Below are 21,917 nucleotides of genomic sequence, written 5' to 3' on the forward strand. Positions count from 1 at the left end.
TCCCAAGCTAATGTACATTATAAATGATCAACAGATACAGAGGTGTAATATAGCTCATATAATCAACATCATTTAGAAAATCCATATTTTACATAAGATTCTTTGACAGTTAGTTCTGAGGGAGTAATTAGATGCTTTGAACATTAAAAAGAGGGGGGAGGAAAAGAAAAAATTTCATTAGAAAAACCACTGTACTCACTTCAACTTCTTAAAGAAATGTACCTCCCTTGCTCTGAGTTAAATTAAATCCCTTTGTGTTATCAGTTTAGGAAACTATGACTTATAATAAATCTGTTTCCAGTCTGTTTTCTTCACACGACCAAGGATTTTATATAATACAAACTGAGGCGAGATGATTTATGCTTGCATTTATTTGAGATTAATATAATTAAGGGCACACATATATATCTCTATAGATGTTTACAGAGATGTATCAATAATGGTGTTGTGCCTGGAAGCCCTGGTGGATATTCTTTAATCCACCTGCACTGCACTGTAGATTGTCGTGACAAAAAAGAAGCAGGAAAAAAATCCGATTGTTCCTGAAACAAAATGAAAGATCTTTGTTAACCAGACATCATAGCAAATCAGGAGACCCTTCTCAAAAACAAAGCAAAACACAAAGCCTGTCAATTTTGAGATAGGCTACAAATTATCCAAATCTCCAGACTTATATATCATCAAATAAAGCTGTCTTGCTGAGCAAACAGGATGAGCAGCTGGGCCAGAGGTAGCCTCTTGCAAATGGGTACGAGAAACCATCTGATTGACTCATACAGGTCTCTAATTGAAGCAAAAAATAATAAATAAATAAAAAGTTTTAAAAAGTAGTTTCAGTTTTCCATTTCAAAAAGCATACCAAGGCTAGTTTCTGATACAATCAACTCCTTATAACTCACTTCAATTTAGAAAACATAAATATTATTACTGTATGTGGCAAAATGGAGACTAATCTGTTTATTTGCATATCTTGAGCCTCTATTAGTTTTCAAAATCAAAGTTTTGTATTATTAACTTGAAAAACTTTCCTTTTCAGGGGATTTATCTTAAATAAATAACCTCATAGAAGAAAAAAATATATGCATAAAGGTGATCATAATACTATGATTTATAATATTGAAGAACTACAAACTAAATGTCCCCAAAATAAACAAATAGCTTAACAATGGCCTAAGTACTCAATGAAGTGGTATAGACACCAAAAATTATAAATACAAAGAATATGTAGCAGCATGGTATTAGGCATTAGCAAAAATGCCAGAGCTCCAATGACTTGCAGGCCCCACACAATGTGAATGTTACATAAACAGAAACATGTGGATTAGATAGAGCACAGCACATACAAAAGAAGATACCTTTAAATTTTAGCATGATATAATTAGGGTAAATTTTTCTTTAAGGCATGATTTCATTGATTTTCAGAATATGAGAATAATTTTCAGATGATGTTAAGGTTCAATTACTTAATCAAAGAATCTCTGATATGATTTCCAGATTCTATAGTCTAATAGGGTACCCCAAGACAATTCATCCAGGAAAAATTTTATTCAAAAAAATTCACAAAGTTTTAGGCAGGATTTGGAAAGTTTTTGTTGCCACCCTCCAAACTTAAAATAACTTTCCACCCACTATATCATCATACCACCACCTTCCACCCTTCACAGTTCTTTGTCAGGAATCACTAGGGTATAGTGACTAAAACCATGAACTCAAAGTGACACAAATCTACTCTGTTGTTTACCAGACGCCTGACCTTGGGCAAGTGATAATCTTGCCAAGCCTCAGTTTTCTCAGCTGAAAATGAGGATCATACCTGTTCCTATTCGTAGGCATCCTTCCCTGAATCCAACAACTTCAAAGGTTCAGGAGACAACAGATGTAAACTAAAGCATCCCTAGTTTCAATTTGTTGCCTCTTTTCCCTGTAAACCAGTGAAACGTCTATAAAGTTTCAACTTTTCAATGCTTTACCTTCAATACACAATTGCCTCCTTCCTGAAACACAAAAATCCATCAACTCTCACACTGCTCTGTCAGCTGAGTTAAAGAATCTGCCCTTTGGAGTCCAGCAATCTATCTACTTTCTCTGTTCCTCAAACGTGAAAAGAAATCATAACCTTACCCCACTAATACTTTGCTGAAAGAAAAAGGATACGATACAGTAGGCTGCTTGTTGGAGTAAGCACTCAAGAGATGATCACTATCACTGATGGCCTGAGGCGTTGGTGCTTGGAATAAATGGTCACATGGGGTTTATCTGATGAGTGCAGCAGTCCTCAACATCAACTACATGTTGGAATCTCCTGAGGAGATTTAATCAAGACTATTGCTTGGGTCACACCCCCAGAGATTGTAATCTAATTGATCTAGGATGCAGTCCGAGCAGCAAGATTTTGGAAAGCTATCAGTGAATTTTAACCAGCAGCCAGGGTTCAGAACCTCACTGGAACAGTTTGTCTCTTTCTCCTTCCTTCCCTTACTACCTTCCACCTTTCCCTTCTTTCTCCCTTCCTTTGTAAACAAAGGCAAGTAATCAATGAAGAGAGATGGGGAAATTGCTCTTCTAAGGATCACTGAAACACACAAGTTAAATGCAACTTATATATATTCTTTTCTAATAAGAATAAACTAGCTAAATAAGGTATTTTGAAAGTCTACCACTTTCTGTTCAATATAGACAGATCTTTAAAGAGTCTTTCCACAGCCACTTGGGTACTAAATTCCAAGACACATTAATTTCAGAATTTGCAGCAGGGACTAGATATGCAGGAAAAAGATTTTCCTAAAGTTGAGATTTCAGTCATTGTGCAAAGGAATAAATGGAAAGCTTGTCTGCAGAAAAGTGTCCTGGGGACCTTCACTCCCACAAGCCCCATTTAATTCAGCATTCATTAAGCATTTTCTCTAGATCTAGCACTTTCCAGATGGTGTGAGGGAGAGAAATCAGGCTCTTATAGGTAACAATTTCAATTGGTGGCTAAACTACATATTACCACTTATACAGAGATCAGTCAGAAACATAGATGTCATTCTTAACTCCTTCCTCTTTTGCACCTACAACTTGTCAGTGACCAAGTCCTACAAATTCCAATTCTTTAATAGTTTTTGAGTCCACCTCCTCCATCCATCTTTCCATCTCCACAGCCAGTTTCTCCTGGCTTGTCTGCCTACTGCCAACCGTACTTTCAAATCCATTGTTTGCTCTGTCAGTGTAAATGTGATAGCTCAAAAAAAAAACTGATTGTTATGTCCCTACTTTAAAAACTTGAGTAGCAGGGCCGGAGCTGTGGCATGGGGCATGGCAGGTAAGGCCACCGCCTGCAGTGCCAGCATCCCATATGGGTGCCGGTTTGAGTCCCGGCTGCTCCACTTCTAATCCAGCCCTCTGCTATGGCCTGGGAAAGCAGAAGATGGCCCAAATCCTTGGGCCCCTGCACCCACATGGGAGACCCGGAAGAAGCTCCTGGCTCCTGACTTTAGATAGGCGCAGCTCCAACCCTTGCAGCCAACTGGGGGAGTGAGCTAGCAGATGGAAGACCGATCTCTCTCTCTCTCTCTCTCTCTCTCTCTCTCTCTCTCTCTCCTTCTCTCTCTGTGAAACCCTGACTTTCAAATAAATAGATAAATCTTTTAAAAATAGATCTTAGTGAGTATTTCAGGCATGGAAAGCCAAGACACTCTGGCAAAAAAAAGAAGACCTAAATGAAAGATCTCTGTGAGTGAGATCCCAGCAGAAAGAACGGGCCATCAAAGAAAGAGGTACCTTTCTCTGAAGGGAGGAGAGAACTTCCACTTTGACTATGACCTTGTCTAAATATGATCAGAGTCGGTGAGCTCAAAAGGCTTCCATAGCCTTGGCAACTCATGACAAGAGCCTCAGGTGATTACTGACGCCATAAATAAGAGTGTCAATTGTTAAATCAACAACAAGAGTCACTGTGCACCTGCTCCCCATGTAGACCTCTGTCCTTAATGTGTTGTACTATGTGAATCAATGGTATAACTAGTAATCAAATAGTACTTTATACTTTGTGTTTCTGTGTGGGTGCAAACTGTTGAAATCTTTACTTAATATATACTAAATTGATCTTCTGTATATAAAGATAATTGAAAATGAATCTTGATGTGAATGGGATGGGGGAGGGAGTGGGAGATGGGAGGGTTGTGGGTGGGAGAGAAGTTATCCAAAAGCTGTACTTTGGAAATTTATATTTATTAAATAAAAGTTTAAAAAATAGATCTTAGTAAAAAATAAGAATGGGAATAGGAGAGGGAGGAGGAAGAGTAGGAGGGCAGGTACAGTGAAAAAAATCACTATATTCCTAAAGTTGTATTTGTGAAAAGCATCAAGTTTGTATTCTTTAAATAAAAATTTTCTGGGGAAAATAAAAATAATACATTAATCAATTTTAAAATTACCTGGGTGTCAGATAATGCCAAATTAAGAAATTTTAATTTAAACATGTCAGCAACTAGAAGTGAATGAAGACACATAAGCCAGAGAATTAGACAATCAAATTTGCACTTCATGAAGAAGATGATGGTAATGGAGACAGCTGTTATTTACTTAAACACTTGTTGTATGTCTGATCCTGGGTTAAGTGCTTTACATGTTCAATGACACTGAGTTAAATTTTCTGAAGTACTTACTATTATTTTCCCCATTCTATAAGGAAACATAGGCTTGTGAGGTGAAGTGATTTACCTTACAACACAGAGCCAGTAAGTGATACAGCTGGGACCCAAAGCCATTTCTGCTCCTAATTATTCTAGGACAGACATATCCAAAATGAGCTGAGGTGATTAGGAACTGCTTTCTGCAGGAAGACATCAAAGACCAAGAAGCAGCTGGACAACAAAAGTTTGGGGCAGGGAGGCTGGGGCAGAAACTATCCTTGTATGAGATGCCAGAAAATGTAAAATACACAATTCAAGATTGTCAAAGAATGCAACCTTTGCTTCCCACTTGAGGGAATGGAATACTTTCTTTCCTTAAAAAATTTTAGACTGTTACTCAAAACCAGAAAGAAAAAAAAGTACAAGACCAAGAGATACAGTAAGTCCATGACTACTTGAACTGGGAAAAATAAGACCCAGAAGTTTTCCAAATCTATAAGAACAGAGAAAACTGTATCTTGTTTCACTACAGAATTTAGCACTTTCTTTGGTTTATAAATGTTAGCTGAAATAAAAATGAGCTGGAATTGAAGAAGGAATGAATTATTTCAGAGATCAAACTAGCCTTGACCTCTCTATCCTAGTATACTGTAGAAAACAGGAAGGATGTGCCTCTTTTTTAAAAAAAAAAAAAAAGAAGAAGAAGTATTGAGTGCACACAGAAAAGACTTGAGAGATTCTATTGTCATCATATGTTCCTGAAGGTGATAACGTATTGCTTTACATGCACCAGTCTTAGTTTCCCCGGTTAAGAGTAGTTCACCTGGTCAAACAGAAAACCATAAGGCAGATTCTGCAGGTGTCTTTTTGTTATTGTTTTGACTCCAGCTCAAAGAAAAGTGCCTGCTTCTTAAAGAGAACATAGAGTTGTTTTTGAGAGAATGACCTTTGGGTTCAGTCCAACCTGAATTTGAATGAATAACAGCTTCACTATTTAGTAGATGAGTGACTTTAAGTCATCTCTCTGGGCCTCAGTTTCCTTATCTGTGCAATGGCCATTATGAAAATTAAATGGGATAAATGTATTCAAATAGTTGGCACATAGCCAACTCAATAAAAAACAAATAGCATTGTATCTAAATGTTTCTATATTCCTAATTGGTACATTTCCATGCCCAAAAAAGAAGCTTAGTAAGTATTTGTTGGTTGGTTATTGATTATCATTAATAGATATTTATATCTTTTTAATCCTTTGCCCTTTAGAATTTAAAGTTTTAATAAGGCAGAACTAGCAACAACTTGTTAAAATAAAACACAAAAGACACATTATATCTTAACATTTATGTGTTAAGATATTAGACATTTGCTTTAGTATACTGTGAAGAACATTGATTCTTCACTTTAATTTACTGATAAAATAAAAAATAATATTACATAGTAGGCTCTCAAATTGAGCTTCATTAGTGTCTTTTAATGAATAAAAATATATTCAAAACACACTTAATGAGAAGCTAACAGAAAAGTGCTTTGTACTTAGCCGATACTTCTTCTGCCTCTTAAAAGTCTTTGTATCGGGGCTGGCACTGTGGCATAGCGAGTAAAGCTGCCACCTGCAGTACCGACATCCCATAAGGGTGCTGGTTTAAGTCCCAACTGCTCCACTTCCGATCCAGCTCTCTGCTATGACCTAGGAAAGTAGTGTTGGGTCCCTGCACCAGTGTGGGAGACCTGGAAGAAGCTCCTGGCTCCTGGCTTCGGACAGGCGCAGCTTTGGCCACTTGGGGAGTGAACCAGCAGACGGAAAACGCCTCTCTCTCTCTCTCTCTCTCTGTCTCTCTCTCTCTCTCTGCACCTCTCCTTCTCCCTCTGTGTAACTCTTTCAAATAAGTAAATAAATCTTAAAAAAAAAAAAAATGCTTCACCCTGGGGCCGGCATCGTGGTGTAGCCAGTTCAGCCACTGCCTGTGATGCCAGCATCTCATATGAGCACCGGTTCAAGTCCTGGCTGTTCCACTTCAACCTAGCTCCCTGCTAATGCACCTGAGAAAGCAGCAGAAGATGGCCTAAGTTCCTGGGCCTCTGCACCCACATAGGAGACTAGGAAGAAGCTCCTGGCTCCTGGATTCAGTCTGATCCAGCCCTAGCCACTGCAGCCATTTGGGGAGTGAACCAGTGAATGAAGATCTCTCTCCCTCTCTCCCTCCTCCTCCTCCTCCTTCTTCTTTCTCTCTCTCTCTCTCTCTCTCTCTCACTCTCTCTCCCCCCCCCACTCTTTCTTTTTTGATTTGACAGGTGGAGTTACATACAGAGAGAGAGACAGAGAGAAAGGTCTTCCTTCCGTTGTTTCACTCCCCAAATGGCCGCCATGCCAGCGCTGCACCGATCTAAAGCCAGGAGCCAGGTGCTTTCTCCTGGTCTCCCACGCAGGTGCAAGGGTCCAAGCACTTGGGCCATCCTCCACTGCCCTCCCGGGCCACAGCAGAGAGCTGGACTGGAAGAGGAGCAACCGGGACTAGAACCCGGCACCCATATGGGATGCCAGCACCACAGGCGGAGGATTAACCAAGTGAGCCACGGCGCCAGCCCCTCTAACTCTTTCAAATAAAAAAATAACTTTGCCCTAGATCAGGGTTTCTTAACAGAAGTACTATTCATTTCACTCTACCAGCATTCCTAACCTGTACCCTGCAGATGTCATCAGTATCCACCCAGTCATGACAATCAAAAGTGTCTTCAGACATTCCTAACTGTTCACTGGGGAGTAAAATCATCCTGGATTGAGAAGCACTGTTCTAGAGTAATAGATTTTACAGCTAAATGAAGACATTTTATCCACTTGCCAAAATTATGTATTATTGTATAAAATATTTAATTTGCCACTTAATCAAAATGTTAGCCAAAGCTTATATTATGCTATAAATTTCATCATGATAATACAAGATAACATTTTAAACTTGAAGACATCATAAGTGCTTATTGGGATCCTAATATCCACAGCATCAAGATAGATATATATTATTTCAATTAACTCTCTTAAGAATTTAACTTGTTTGTTGATATCTGAAACAAAACTTGATGCAAATAAAAACTGGCAACTGTCCTCCAATCAAGAACAATGATGTGTATCCATTAGACACCTGAATAAACGCAATCAAATTTTAACAGATCATAACACAATACTTGGCCAAGCACATACTTTCAAATTTTTAATGTTTATTTGTTTATTTTCATCTACTTGAAAGACAGAGGAAGACACAGAGAGGGAGAGAGAGAAAGAGAGAGAGAGAGATCTTCCACCAACTAGTTCACTCCCCAATGCCCACCCAGCCAGGAGTCCAGAACTCCATCGAGGTCAGCTGGGGAATGAACCAGCAGATGTAAGAGCTCTCTCTCTCACTCTCTTTCTCTCTCTCTCTCTCTTTCTCTCTCTCTCCCTCTGCCTCTGCCTCTCTATGTAAATCTGCCTTTCAAATAAATAAATCTTTTTTTAAAAATACCACTTGGAATGCCTTATAAGAGAGCCTGAGTTTGAATTCCCACAGCATTCCTGATTCTAGCTTCCTGCTGATGTGCCCCTAGGAAGCATCAGGTGATGGCTCAAGTACTTGTGTTCCTGCCCCCAAATATGGGAAACCAAGATTGACTTCTGCAGCAACAGAAGTCACTGTGTACTTACATCCCATGTGGGATCTGTCCTTAATGTGTTGCCTAATGTGCAGTGATGCTATAACTAGTACTGAAACAGTATTTTTACACTTTGTGTTTCTGCGTGGGTACAAACTGATGAGATCTTTACTAATTATATACTGAATCAATCTTCTGTATATAAAGATAATTGGAAATGAAAAAAAACATGGTGTTAAATTGGAAATGGCATAGAAAATTAATTAATTTTTAAAAAAAATATTATGTAGGATCTCTGTCTTTAATGTGCTGTACACTCTTATTTAATGCTATAACTAGTACTCCAACAGTATTTTTTTTCACTTTGTGTTGCTATATGGGGGCAAACTGTTGAAATCTTTACCTAATATATACTAAACTGATCTTTTGTATATAAAGAGAATTGAAAATGAATCATGATGTGATAGGAAGGGGAGAGGGAGCGGGAAAGGGGAGGGTTGTGGGTGGGAGGAAAGTTTTGGGAGGGGGAAGCCATTGTAACCCATAAGCTGTACTTTGGAAATTTATATTCATTAAATAAAAGTTTAATTAAAAAAAAAAAGATTGACTTCTGGGCCCCTGGCTTCTCCGTGCAGGTATTGTGGAAGTGAACCAGCAGATGAAAGCTTCCCCCTCCTCTCTCCCTTCTCCCTCTGCCTTTCAAATAGAATTCAAAAATTTTTTTAAAAAGACTTTTTCCTCACAAGTGAAGTAACATGAAAATAGGTAATAAGTCTTCCTTCCTGCTGTGAACTTCAAAATAATAATGATAAATATTTAAGAATCTGTATGAAGACAGGACTTTTTAAAAAGCAGTTCTAGAAAATAGATGTCAAAAACAGATGTCATGGGTTTACTAATTTCTTCATGATATGAATGGCAACTAGAATGTACTTTGGAAGTTCTAATACTCATAGTTTAATTTTAAAATAAACATGGAAACATGACACCCTGATGATACCTCCTCTCTCCATACTTTATGCAATTCAGGAAGAACTACCTGGTTAGAACTCTGAGGGATACATAGTAAGCTTAAAACATATTCCCTGTCCTCAAAGATTCTAATCTGGATAGGTAGAAATAGTCAAAAATCAGGAGGCCATAAGCCTGAACCTAATGAGAAGTTCAGCTTTGAGAGGCTTAGATCAATAAGCAAGATTACATTGGATGTATTCAGACGTTAATAGAGAAGGATTACGAGGGTACTTTGAATGGCCCATGGAACAACAGAATTAAAAGATGAGTTTATTTTGGTGCAGAAGAATTTTGGAATCTATGCACACAAAGGATTTTCATTTTACATGTCCAAAAGAATTGAAATCACTATAAGAGATAGCTGCAATCCTATATATACTGCAGCACTCTTCACAATAGCCAAGATATGGAATTGATTTAGGTGTCCTTTGATGGAAGAATGAATAAAGAAAATGTGGTACATATATACAATGGAAGGCTATTCAGCCACAAAATGATGAAATCCTGTTACTTGCAACAACATGGATCAAACTGGAGGTTATTATTTTAAGTGAAATAAGCCAGGAGGAGAAGAACAAGTATCATATTATCTTCTTTGTATGTGGAAGTTAAAAAACCGTTCATTTGAACTGGGAAGGGGAGAGGAATGTCAGAAGTAACAAGTTCTAGTGTCCCACTGCACAAGGGGAAAACCACAGAACAGCATAATGCATTATATTCTTATAAACAACTGGACGAGATGAGTTGATAGGCTCCAAACATGAGGAAAACGTAAGGAGAAGGAAAGGCTGTTTGCCTGATTTGACTGGTTTGTGCTCTGTATGTTTGCTGAAATAATACACTGTACCCCATAAAAGTACACAAATATTACATGGAGGAATCTGGAAAACATCATGCTGAGTGAAATAAGCCAGTCCCAAAGGGACAAATATCATATGTTCTCCCTGATTGGTGACAACTGAGCACCAAAAAGGAAACCTGTTGAAGTGAAAGGGACACTATGAGAAACAGTGACTTGATCAGCCCTTGTCCTGACTGTCGATGAACAGCTTAATACTTTATCCCTTTTAGTATTTTTTTGTTGTAGTTAATACTATTGGTTGAACTCTTTAATTTACACACAATTATTCTTAGGTGTTTAAATTTAACTGAAAAGTGATCCCTGTTAAATATAAGAGTGGGAATAAGAGAGGGAGGAGATGTACAATTTGGGACATGCTCAATCGGACTTGCCCCAAATGGTGGAGTTAGAAACGTGCCAGGGGATTCCAATACAATCCCCTCAAGGTGGCCTGTACCAATGCCGTCTCACTAGTCCAAGTGATCAATTTCAGTTCAGTTGACAGCATATACAGTGGGTTAGAAAAGGAGAGATTAGAGGCCAGTGCTGTGACCTAGTGGGTTAAGCCCATGTGTATGGCGCCACCATCCCACACAGGCGCAGGCTGGAGTCCAGGCTGCTCCACTTCCAATCCAGCTCTCTGCTACAGCCTGGGAAAGCAGTAGAAAATGGCCCAAGTCCTTGGACCCCTGCACCCACGTGGGAGATTGGGAGGAAGCTCCCACCTCCTGGCTTCAGATTTGCCTAGCTCCAGTCTGTCTCTCCCTTTCTCTCTATGTAATTCTGACTTTCAAATACATAAATAAAAAAAGAAGTAGACTTTAAGAAAAGATAAAGGAGAGATAAATGTTTAAAAAAATAAAAGAGCAGGCGCCGCAGCTCACTAGGCTAATCCTCCGCCTGCAGCTCTGGCACCCCGGGTTCTAGTCCCGGTTGAGGCGCCGGTTCTGTCCCAGTTGCTCCTCTTCCAGTCCAGCTCTCTGCTGGGAAGGCAGTGGAGGATGGCCCAGGTCCTTGGGCCCTGCACCCGCGTGGGAGACCAGGAGGATGCGCCTGGCTCCTGGCTTCGGATCGGCACGACGCACCAGCCGTAGCGGCCACTTTGGGGGTGAACCAACAGAAAAAGGAAGACCTTTCTCTCTCTCTCTCTCTCTCTCTCTCTCTCTCTCTCTCTCTCTCTCTCACTGTCTAACTCTGCTTGTCAAAAAAATAAATAAATAAAAAATAAAAGAAAAGGATAGATTAGAGTCTAGCAAACCAAGTACAAGGCTACTGGAGTGATCCAGGCAAAAGGGAATAATGACCTGGATTAAAATTGTAGGCATGGACATTTTGTACAGCAGTTGAGACACTACTTGGGATGTCCACATTTCAAATTGGGAGTGCCTCAGTTGGAGTCCTGGCCAGACTTCCAATTCCAACTTCTTGTTAATGTGCACCCTGGGAGGTAGCAGGTGATGGCTCAAATACCTGGGTGCCTGCCACCCACGTTGCTGACTTTGGCTCAGTTTCAGGCTCCTGACTTTAACCTGGCCCAGCTCTGGTTGTTGCTGACATTTGGAGAGTGAACCAGTAGATGAAAGATTCTCTCTCTCTTTCTCTCTCTCTCTGTCTCTTTCTGTCTTTCAAATAAAAAAATAAATAAATAATTTTTTATAAAATTTTAAAGACATTTTTGTAGGAGTAAAAAGCAAAGGAATAGACAAAAAGTTTATAAACCTAATTGGGAAAGTAGCATTTATTAGATGTAAATCATGGAAGGACTATGTTAAAAACTCTTCGAAATAGGCCAAGATTTAGGTTAGTGATGATAGTCAAAGACAGAAAGAAATCAACCTAAATAGATTTGGGAGAAGGGAGGTGCTAGCATCACATTTTGGGCATGTTGAATTTGCAGCACCAATGGGACATGCAAATGTTTGGAATACGGCTGGATTGAGATTATGACTAGAGATAAAGATTTAGGAGCAGTCAACATTAAGGAGATAAGCCATCAGACTGAAAGAAATCTAAAAGAGACAGTGTAGAAAGGAAGGGATGAAATGTTGACAAAAATTCAAGTTAGAAGACAGGAAAAAGAAGGTACATAAGAAAATATACAGTGGTACACAGAGAATAATGCAAACGCTGCTGAAATAATTTCACAGAAAGGTGTTGAGTAGTATTATCTGCAGAAACCAAAGAGGGTGAAGACCAGGGAAAGGCCATCAGATTTGACAAGAGATCACTGTCAACTTTTGAATTTCAGTATTCAGTGTGGTCTGGTGACAGAAACTAGAATGCAAGAGATGGAGCAAACCAATTAAGAAAAGATTTTTGTCAGCAACATGATCATTCAGGATTACATCTGTTTTGAATGAAGATGTTGTAGTATAAACTCCCAGAGAACAGCAACTTGAGTCAAGAGTTAGGTAATGAGAAAAACAGAAGCCTGAAATTATTGTGTTCAATACATCCAGCTGCATTTATACAAATATAAAAGTCAGTAACTCACTGGGTGGGGTGGGGCATATCTGAAAAAAGCATAGACTACATCTACATACAAGGATATGTATGGGCCGGCACCGCGGCTCAATAGGCTAATCCTCCACCTTGCGGCGCCGGCACACCGGGTTCTAGTCCCGGACGGGGCACCGGATTCTGTCCTGGTTGCCCCTCTTCCAGGCCAGCTCTCTGCTGTGGCCCAGGAGTGCAGTGGAGGATGGCTCAAGTCCTTGGGCCCTGCACCCCATGAGAGACCAGGAGAAGCACCTGGCTCCTGGCTTCGGATCAGCGCAGTGCGCCGGTCGCAGCGTGCCGGCCGCAGCGGCCGCAGCGGCCATTGGAGGGTGAACCAACGGCACAAGGAAGACCTTTCTCTCTCTCTCTCTCTCTCTCTCTCTCTCACTGTCCACTCTGCCTGTCAAAAAAATTAAAATTTAAGAAAAAGGATATGTATGAATCTTATAAGAAACAGAAACTGGGCACTAAAGAAACCAGATGTAGGTGTGGGCATTTGGTGCACTGGTTAAGATGCCTGTTGAGATGACAGAACTCTATATCAGAGTAGCAGCTCCACTCTTGAATCTAGCTAATGCATACTCTGGGATGGAGCAGAAGATAGCTCAAGTACTTGGATTCCTACCACCCACATGGGAGACCTAGATGGAGTTCCCAGCTACTAGCTTTAGCCTGGCCTACACCCTCTTGCTGTTGCAAGAATTTTGAGGGTGAACCAACTGATAGGAAGAGATCTCTTTCTGTCTCTCTCTCTCCCCCTCTCCCTCTCAATCTCTCTCTCTCCTTTCTTCACTCCCTCTCTTTGTCTCTCTGCCTGCCTGCCTTTGAAATAATAATGAAAATAAATAAAATGAATAATCATAAAAAGAAACCAGACACAGAAGAGTACATCTTGTATGTATTAAATATGAATATATGTAATGTATATACATTCATTCACATACAAATCAAAACCAGGACAAATTAATCTATGTTGTTAAAAGTCAGGACAGTGGTTGTCCTGTGGCAAGTGAGTGGAAGGAGACCCAACAGTGACTGATGATCAATATGGGTGCTCGTTTTGAAGGTGTGTTACTATGTGAGAACTCATCAATCTGTACACTTGTGAAGTATGTGTTTTTCTGTATGTATGCTTTTAAAAAAGGTTAAAAACCAACAAACAAGGGCCGGCATTGTGGTGTAGCAGGTTAAGCTGTCACCTGCAACACTAGCACCCTTATGGGCACCAGTTCGAGTGCCAACTGCTTCACTTCCAATCCAGATCCCTACTAATGCGCCTGGGAAAGCAGCAGAAGATGGCCCAAGTGCTTGGGCCCCTGCACCTATGTTGGAGATCTGGAAGAAGTTCCTAACTCCTGGTTTCAGCCTGGCACGGCCCCAGCGGTTGTGGCCATTTGGGGAGTGAACCAGAAGATAGGTCTCTCTCTGTCTCACACACACACACACCATAACTCTGTCTTTCAAATATATAAGTCTTCAAAAAAAAAAAGCAAACATGATGCTGTGGTCTGTATGTATTTCCCAAAAAAGCATGTGTTAAACAATCTCTAATGCAATAGTTGTCGAGGTGGAGTCTAACAGGAGGTGTTTAGATCATGAAGCCTCCACCCTAATAAATGAATTATTGTCACTTATAAAAGCACTTGAGATTTCTGAGTTTGAGCTCTCCTTTTCTCATACTGTTTTGCCCTTCTCCCTTATGTCATGGAAGGACATTTCACAAAGGTCCTTGTTAGATATGGGCCCCTTAATCTTGGACTGCCCGGATTCTAGAACTGCAAGAAATAAACTTCGGTTCCTTATGGATCACTGGTCCCTAGTGCCACTGTCAAGATGCTCAGTTTCTCAGATAATTTTTACATTTATCTGAAGTTTTTTATTTCTGACAGATCTCCATTGTTAGCTTTTATATATCTGTTGAACTTGAGAGTTAAAGTCATAGAAAATACTTGAAGTTTTCTTATCTGCCCTATACCAGCAATGTTACCTGAGCTAAAACCAGAACTTAAGGTTAGGCAGGATGAAGTGCTACTTCAATTGTATTCAGGAGGTCTTAAAGCTCCCCAACTTCATTATTTTCTCCAACTGGAGCATTTAATACATTTCATTTTTTCTACCTACTTTGTGCATTAATCTAGACAAAAGTTTCCACACATTTGAACCCAAAATCATCTCAAATGAGTAATCTGGATAAGTATACATCTTGTCCTACACATATAATTGCTTATATGGTCACATATAATTAACCTAATTTTACTAATGTAAAGGTTATTCAAGCCAGTTAATTTTTATGCTTGGGGACTATTCAAAGGTGATTACACATAACCCTTTCTGTGCTTCAGAACACATCCCTACTGTTTAAACATATTCACAAGGGACAGATTTGTACATAAGTACATAAGGTCCCTCCAGTTCCCCAGGCTTTGCAATCTTTTATCCCGAAAGCATAAAAATGAACATGATGACTTTGGTCCCTATTCCTTCCGCTAATTGTTAATTGATGCTTATCACATTTTTGCTATCTCCAAGACTCTTTAGAGAGCCTGAAATACATCCACTAATTCTGCAGTTACCTGTGAAGAGGAACAAAATCAGCACCATGATCACCGTGTACCCTAAGTACAAAACAACGCTTGCAATGCCTGTGATTTGAAGTTTCGTAAAGAAGTAATGGATTGCATAGATGAAACAATAAACAGCTGTAAAACTGGTGGTCAAAAAGGACCTCCACCACCAATGATAATCCTGTAAAAAGAGAGAAAACAACTTTTCTAATAAATTCTAAATGGGATGCCAATTATAGTGATTAGAAAAAAAGAACACAAAGCAAACTTCCTAAGATATTGATTAAAAGAAATAAGGGGAAATTGTTATAAGAAATTTCATAAAATATATAATGTAAGTCCTGCTTGAGGTGCCCTCATGATTGCAAATGCCTTGTTGCCAGGAATACCACATGTGCCCTCTGGGATTGGATTTCTAACATGTGTGTTCTGACTATCATAACACTGCCTCGGGGGCCAGTGCTGTGGTGTAGTAGAGGGTAAACTGCCTGCAGTGCCAACATTCCATGTGGGCTCCTGTTCTAGTCCCGACTGCTCCACTTCTGATCCAGCTCTCTGCTATGGCCTGGGAAAGCAGTAGAAGATAGTCCAAGTCCTTGGGCTCCTGCACCCACATGAGATGTGGGAGACCCAGAAGAAGCTCCTGGCTGCTGGCTTCGGATCGGCTCAGCTCTGGCCATTGCGGCCATTTGGGGAGTGAACCAGCGAATGGAAGACCTCTCTCTCTCTTTCTCTCTCTCTCTTTCTCTCTCTCTGTGCCTCTCTGTAACTCTACCTTTCAAATAAGTAAATAAATCTTTAAAAAAAAATAGCATTGCCTTGGCCCTGGAAAGCATTTAGCTCATATTCAACATAGTGGCCAGAATTGAGCTTGGCTATCGATGCCTCAGGCCTCATATGAAAAAAAAGGATGAAGTGGAAATTTAAAATAGGCATTGTGGTTAATAGAATTTGCTCTAACTGGCTAAAATCAGGACTCATGGAGGGCATGATGCAGGTCAATACTGCAAGTTGTTCTCACCCTGCAAACTTCTATGGATGACTTCTAATGATTGTAAAGACACTGCAGGCAAAGGCTCCAGGGTCAACAGAACAAAGAGTTGACATAGCAGGTCTGAGGCTGCGACTTTCACGAGGGTCTTGCTTGTAAGATTGGTGCAAGGCTGCATCTGAGGGTTTGGCACTGAATCATTCCCTGACTGGTAAAACTGGTTTGGTATACCTCGGCTGTACAAACACTGTGATTTATGATGAACACTTGATTTCCTCTTGGGAGTCTTGAATTTTTTTAGTTTCTAGACAGAGGATGCCTATATGAGGCATTCCCAATAAAATTCTTCAATGCTGCTGAGTCTCTAACAGCCTTCCCTGAACAGAAACATTACAGATATCTCACTGCATTTTTTCACTACCAGTAAAAGGAATACATTGTGTATATTCTTGCATGGAAAGGAAACAGCATATAACACCTGTGTCTTTCCCCTCAGCTAATCCTGCTGTGTGTCTCCACTTTGTAATAAACTCTAGCTACGTATACATTTATATCTTAGTTCTACAAGTCCTTTCAGTAAATCACCAAAAATGTTGGTGATCTTGAGGACCCACAAAGGAATAAAAATGTACCCACTGTGTGCTTATTGCTATATGTTTCATTAGTGATCATAGCAGATTCTCTACGACAAAATGGACTATCATATTAATGAAGTTAAATATATACATAATTATTTTTTTACCCTTATACCTATAATTCAAGAAGAAACTTCTCTAAGACAACATGTATGTAAGAATCATTCCTTCACCCTTGTATTGCCACCTTTGAAGGATCATATTTAACTACCAAAATAAGATAGAGTTAGAGGATTTAAGAGAACAAGGGCCTTTAGCAGCAATATCAAATCCACAAGATAAAATCCTGGCCCAGTCTTCAAAGAAAATTATAATTGTTGAAACAAAAACATCATTATTAACAATAAGGGAAGCTGGGTGTGGGGTATATCAAAATTCTATGTACTACCTCATGGTTCTTGTTTTGTAAATTTAAAACTATTCTGAAATTAAGTTTAACAAAAAGAAAACCATTGAACCAGATATTTTATATGTCCAAATATCAAAACAGTGCCCTATATCTTTCTATGTTAACTGAATATTATGTAGCAATTATAGCAACCAGCCAGAAATAAATCACTTTCTGTTTAAATTTTCCATCAGAGTAGCATTAACTTGATAGCTGCATCAAAGTCAAAATGTCTCATTAGGAAAACACAATATAAAACCAATCCCAAGTTGCAGCAACCACAGTTAACATTTATTTCGATTCCTTTCTAAACACAGACTTATAATTCCAATAATGTAGTTCAGAAAGCTTAAGATGCGTTTGTCTCTTATGTCTTTACCTGTGCGCGGAGATGAAAATAGCACAGCAAAACTGCAATTTCTGAGCATGTAATAAAGAGAATTATAAAGACAATGAAAAGAAATCCAAACATGTAGTACATTTCATGAGTCCTGAAAAACAAAAATAATAGGTTTAGAATGAATAGTAAACACTGGAAAATCAGCTCAGTTCTGCTCAATGGACTGTCACACATGTCTCTAAATTATTTTTTTAGACCTTTAACTCTTTATTCTAAACCTTCTTCTATATATCTAGTACCAAAAAAAATTTCCTTCTCTATGAGTTTCAGAGTCTGGCGATCTCCTCTGCAGTCAGAACCAGTGCTGCTACTTACCCATGTTTCTCTGTTCAGAGAATTTATTTCTCATTTGCGACCCATCAATACCTCTATAATGATTTCTATACACATGTAAAAACATGCTTTCCCTTTAGAAATGGAAGGTTGTAAATGCTATAAATACCAGCAACTATATTATACAACAGAAAATCACAGGAGGAATACCAATTTGCCTTTGAAAACCTGACATTCAGCTTCTCCGAATACATCTCTACAGGGTGATTCTACACATGATTCTCCTAAATATCCTTTGAAACATGCATCTTTAAAACTCTGTGTGGATTACATTTAGGTCACACTTTTTCTTCATTATAGAGCTAGGCTAAATTGGGATGAGCAACACTTTTTTTAAGATTTATTTATTTATTTGAAAGGCAGAATTACAGGGAGAAAAGGAGAGACAGAGAGAAAGATCTTCCATCTGCTGATTCACTTCCCAAATGGTTGCAATGGCCAGAGCTTGGCCAGGCTGAAGCCAGGAGTCTGGAGCCAGGAGCTTCTTCCAGGTCTCCCATGTGGGTGCAGGGACTCAAGGACTTGGGCCATCTTCCACTGCTTTCTGAAGCCATTAGCAGGTAGCTGGCTTGGAAGTGGAGCAGCCACGACTCAAACTGGTGCCCATAAGGGATGCTGGCACTCCAGGCAGTGGCTTAACCCAGTATGCCACAGTGCTGACCCCCCAAAAAAGCAACACATTTTAAACAGTCTTCTAGGCAAGATGGGTACAGCGTTGTAGTGCAGTGGCCACCGGTTCAAGTCCCAGCTGCTCCATTTCCAATACAGCTTCCTGCTAATGCACCTAGGAAACCAGCAGCAGATGATCCAAGTACTTGGGTCCCTGCCATCCATGTAGGAGAACTGGCTCCTGGCTCCTGACTTCCACCTGGCCCAGCCCTAGCCATTGTGGCCATTTGGAGAGTGAACGAGCAAATGCAAAATTCTCCCTCTCTCTCTCTTTCAAATAAATAAATTTTTATTGTTTCTAATAAATATATTTGAAAGGCAGAGTTACAGATCGGGAGAAGGAAACATGGAGAGATATTCCATCCGCTGGTTCACTCTCCTAATGGGCTCAAGACTGGGTCTAGGCCAGGCCGAAGCCAAGAGCCAGAAGCCAGGAGCTTCTTCCAAGTCTCCCACATGGGTCCAGGGGCCCAAGGACTTGGGCCATCTCTGCTGCTTTCAAAGACATATTAGCTGGGTTAGAAGGTGAGCTGGGTTAGAGGGGAGCTGGATTAGAGGGGAGGGTTGGGTTAGAAGGGAGCAGCCGGGACTTCAACTGGCACCCATATGGGATGCCAGTGGTGCAGGATGTGGCCCAACATGCTGTGCCATAGCGCCGGCCCCAAATAAATAAATCTTCTTAAAAAGTCTTCCGGATGACTCAGACTTTTGGCTAAGAACAAGTGTGAAAGTCTTTTGCAGATAAGAAACTGATGAACCAATCAGTTCTCTATTTTAAAAGCTCATGTAAAACAGGGGTTGGCAAGAATAATCTCTAAATAATAAATATATACAAAGATGTACACAAGCACTCTGCTTTTCATTGAAACTAAAATTAGTTCATTTAAAGAACCTTTTAGTTTTCACTTCAAAATTACTTTTCCATTAAAAACATCTGGAAAATATGGCTACCATAATCTATTTTGCAGTATGCTAAATATTTAGTTGCTGACAAGGTAACAGAATTTATTATTTATCCTTCAAACAAATTTGTCATAATACATTTTTCAAAGGTGAGTAATTAACATGCATTGTTAAGCCTATTTTTTGAGAACTTGCAAGTTTTGTCAGTAAGATTGTTTGAAAAAAAAGTATAAAAAAATATAGTAGGGTACTGAATTTTACACTATGGTGCCTTTACCCATCTCCAAAAATCCTTCCACAGTAACACCCTGATTGGCCAGTTTCTGAAACCAGAATGCAGTCAAGAATCAGCAAGTAGAAGAAAAAAAAAAGATGCAGAGCAACTGAAATAGCTGTCACAAAGTTAGGACACTAAGACACTTTCATCAGAAAGCACTAGTTGTTAATTTACATACATTGTTGTTAGAATTCTTAAACCACGGCTGGCGCCGCGGCTCACTTGGCTAATCCTCCGCCTGCGGCACCGGTACCCCAGGTTCTAGTGCCGGTTGGGGCACCAGGTTTTGTCCCTGGTTGCTCCTCTTCCAGTCCAGCTCTCTGCTATGGCCCAGGAAAGCAGTGGAGGATGGCCCAAGTGCTTGGGCCCTGCACCTGCATGGGAGACCAGGAGGAAGCACCTGGCTCCTGGCTTCAGATCGGCGCAGCGTGCCGGCCAGAGCAGCCATTTGGGGGATGAACCAATGGAAGGAAGACCTTTCTCTCTGTCTCTCTGTCTCTCTGTCTCTCTCTCTCTCTCTCTCACTGTCTAACTCTGCCTGTCAAAAAAAAGAAGAATTCTTAAACTTACAACAGATTTAAAATACCCAGTAAAAAGGAGTATGCATCCTGCCACCAGAACTAATATTTGACAGGAAGGAAAAAGACAGAAAACCCATACCTATAGCTCAGGATGCATGAAGACCCAAAGTCAGTGGCCTTCAAATGGTTTTTAGCAGATGAATTCTCAATGAAATCTCACATGGGATTCCAGTACAGCAAACAGAAAAAATCAGAACTGTCCCTTCCCATCTGTAGGGACCTCCCTCCAAGTGATTCCCCCACCACCAAAATGCCTCAGCTTGAGACCACCTTCTCTAAGTCACACAGAAAGGCTTAATAAGAGGTTGCTCATTTTTTAAAAGGAGATTTTGTAGACATTTCCGTCAAAAACTTGTGAATTAAGTATCAGTTCCCCAGGAAGTTCAGATAACAATTCAGATGCTATTTCCGGGTTAAGGTGGGGGATAAATAAAGTATTATTATATCAGAATTAAACCTCCTTGAAATACAGGAAAATTAATTAGAAAAAAAAGAAAGAAACTTTTGAACTTCTCTCTTCCAGTTCCTTATAAATTATATAAGAAATTGTTGTAAACTATAGTCACCCGACTGTGCTGTAGGACACTAACACTTATTCTGCCTATTTAGTATCCAATATCCAACCTCCCTGAAATGACCATTGCTAAATACAGCATACAGGTATCAGTTATCCCATAAAGATGTAGACCCCATAAAGATGTACAGTTCTTATATGCCACAGAAAAACTTTTTAAAAATAAAACTGCTAAGATTATAAAGCTACAATACTCACCAAATACTGTTTAGAATGTAAAAGAGTTGAGTAAAAATGCATCCAAATGGTACAATAGCACCAACTGCGATGTTAATAAGTGGTTTTGTAAAAATCTTCTGCTGAGGGATCGCACGAGGCATTGGATTTATGTGAACTGGGCATGTAAACTGCTCAAAAGGAAATGAGATGAAAATCAGAATGAAATAAAATACAGATGTAATCACAATACAGAATCCTGAACCTGAACAGGACATGAAATGTCATATGGAAAAAAGACAGACAAGCCTCATTGAATAGAAATGTAATGCAAGCCACATAGGTACTTTAAAATACTTTTAGGAACCACATTTGAAAAGTAAAAAGAAATTGATAAAATCTGCCAATAACATATTTTATCTGAGTTTTTTTTTTTTTTTTTTTGACAGGCAGAGTTAGACATTGAATTGAGAGAGAGAGAGAGAGAGAGAGAGAGAGAGAGGCCGGCGCTGTGGCTTAACAGGCTAATCCTCTGCCTTGCGGCGCCGGCACACCGGGTTCTAGTCCCGGTTGGAGCGCCAGATTCTATCCCGGTTGCCCCTCTTCCAGGCCAGCTCTCTGCTATGGCCCTGGAAGGCAGTGGAGGATGGTCCAAGTCCTTGGGCCCTGCACCCGCATGGGAGACCAGGAGAAGCACCTGGCTCCTGGCTTCGGATTAGCGAGATGTGCCAGCCGCAGCGGCCATTGGAGGGTGAACCAACGGCAAAAAGGAAGACCTTTCTCTCTGTCTCTCTCTCACTATCCACTCTGCCTGTCAAAAAAACAAAAACAAAAACAAAAAAACAAAGAGAG

The 21,917-nt window shown here is 39.9% G+C and overlaps 1 protein-coding gene across 4 annotated transcripts in view; it reads right to left on the bottom strand.

The window, feature by feature from the left end:
- Positions 1-360: 360 nt before the first annotated feature.
- The window catches only part of LOC133753050 (transmembrane 9 superfamily member 2-like), a 92,840-nt gene continuing 71,283 nt past the window's right edge, over positions 361-21,917 (bottom strand). For 3 of the 4 annotated variants that reach the window (XM_062183418.1, XM_062183419.1, XM_062183417.1), the window contains 4 exons: positions 21,108-21,256; positions 17,552-17,663; positions 15,168-15,339; positions 392-542 (listed from right to left, as the gene is read on the bottom strand). In XM_062183418.1, the coding sequence (XP_062039402.1) occupies positions 475-542; positions 15,168-15,339; positions 17,552-17,663; positions 21,108-21,256 (501 nt within the window). In that variant the 3' untranslated portion in view covers positions 392-474. Of the gene's footprint in view, positions 543-15,167; positions 15,340-17,551; positions 17,664-21,107; positions 21,257-21,917 lie in introns of all 4 variants that reach the window. The other variant, XM_062183420.1, reaches the window with a different exon arrangement.

This window comes from Lepus europaeus, chromosome X (assembly GCF_033115175.1).
Source record: "Lepus europaeus isolate LE1 chromosome X, mLepTim1.pri, whole genome shotgun sequence".
NCBI classification, from domain to species: Eukaryota; Metazoa; Chordata; class Mammalia; order Lagomorpha; family Leporidae; genus Lepus; species Lepus europaeus.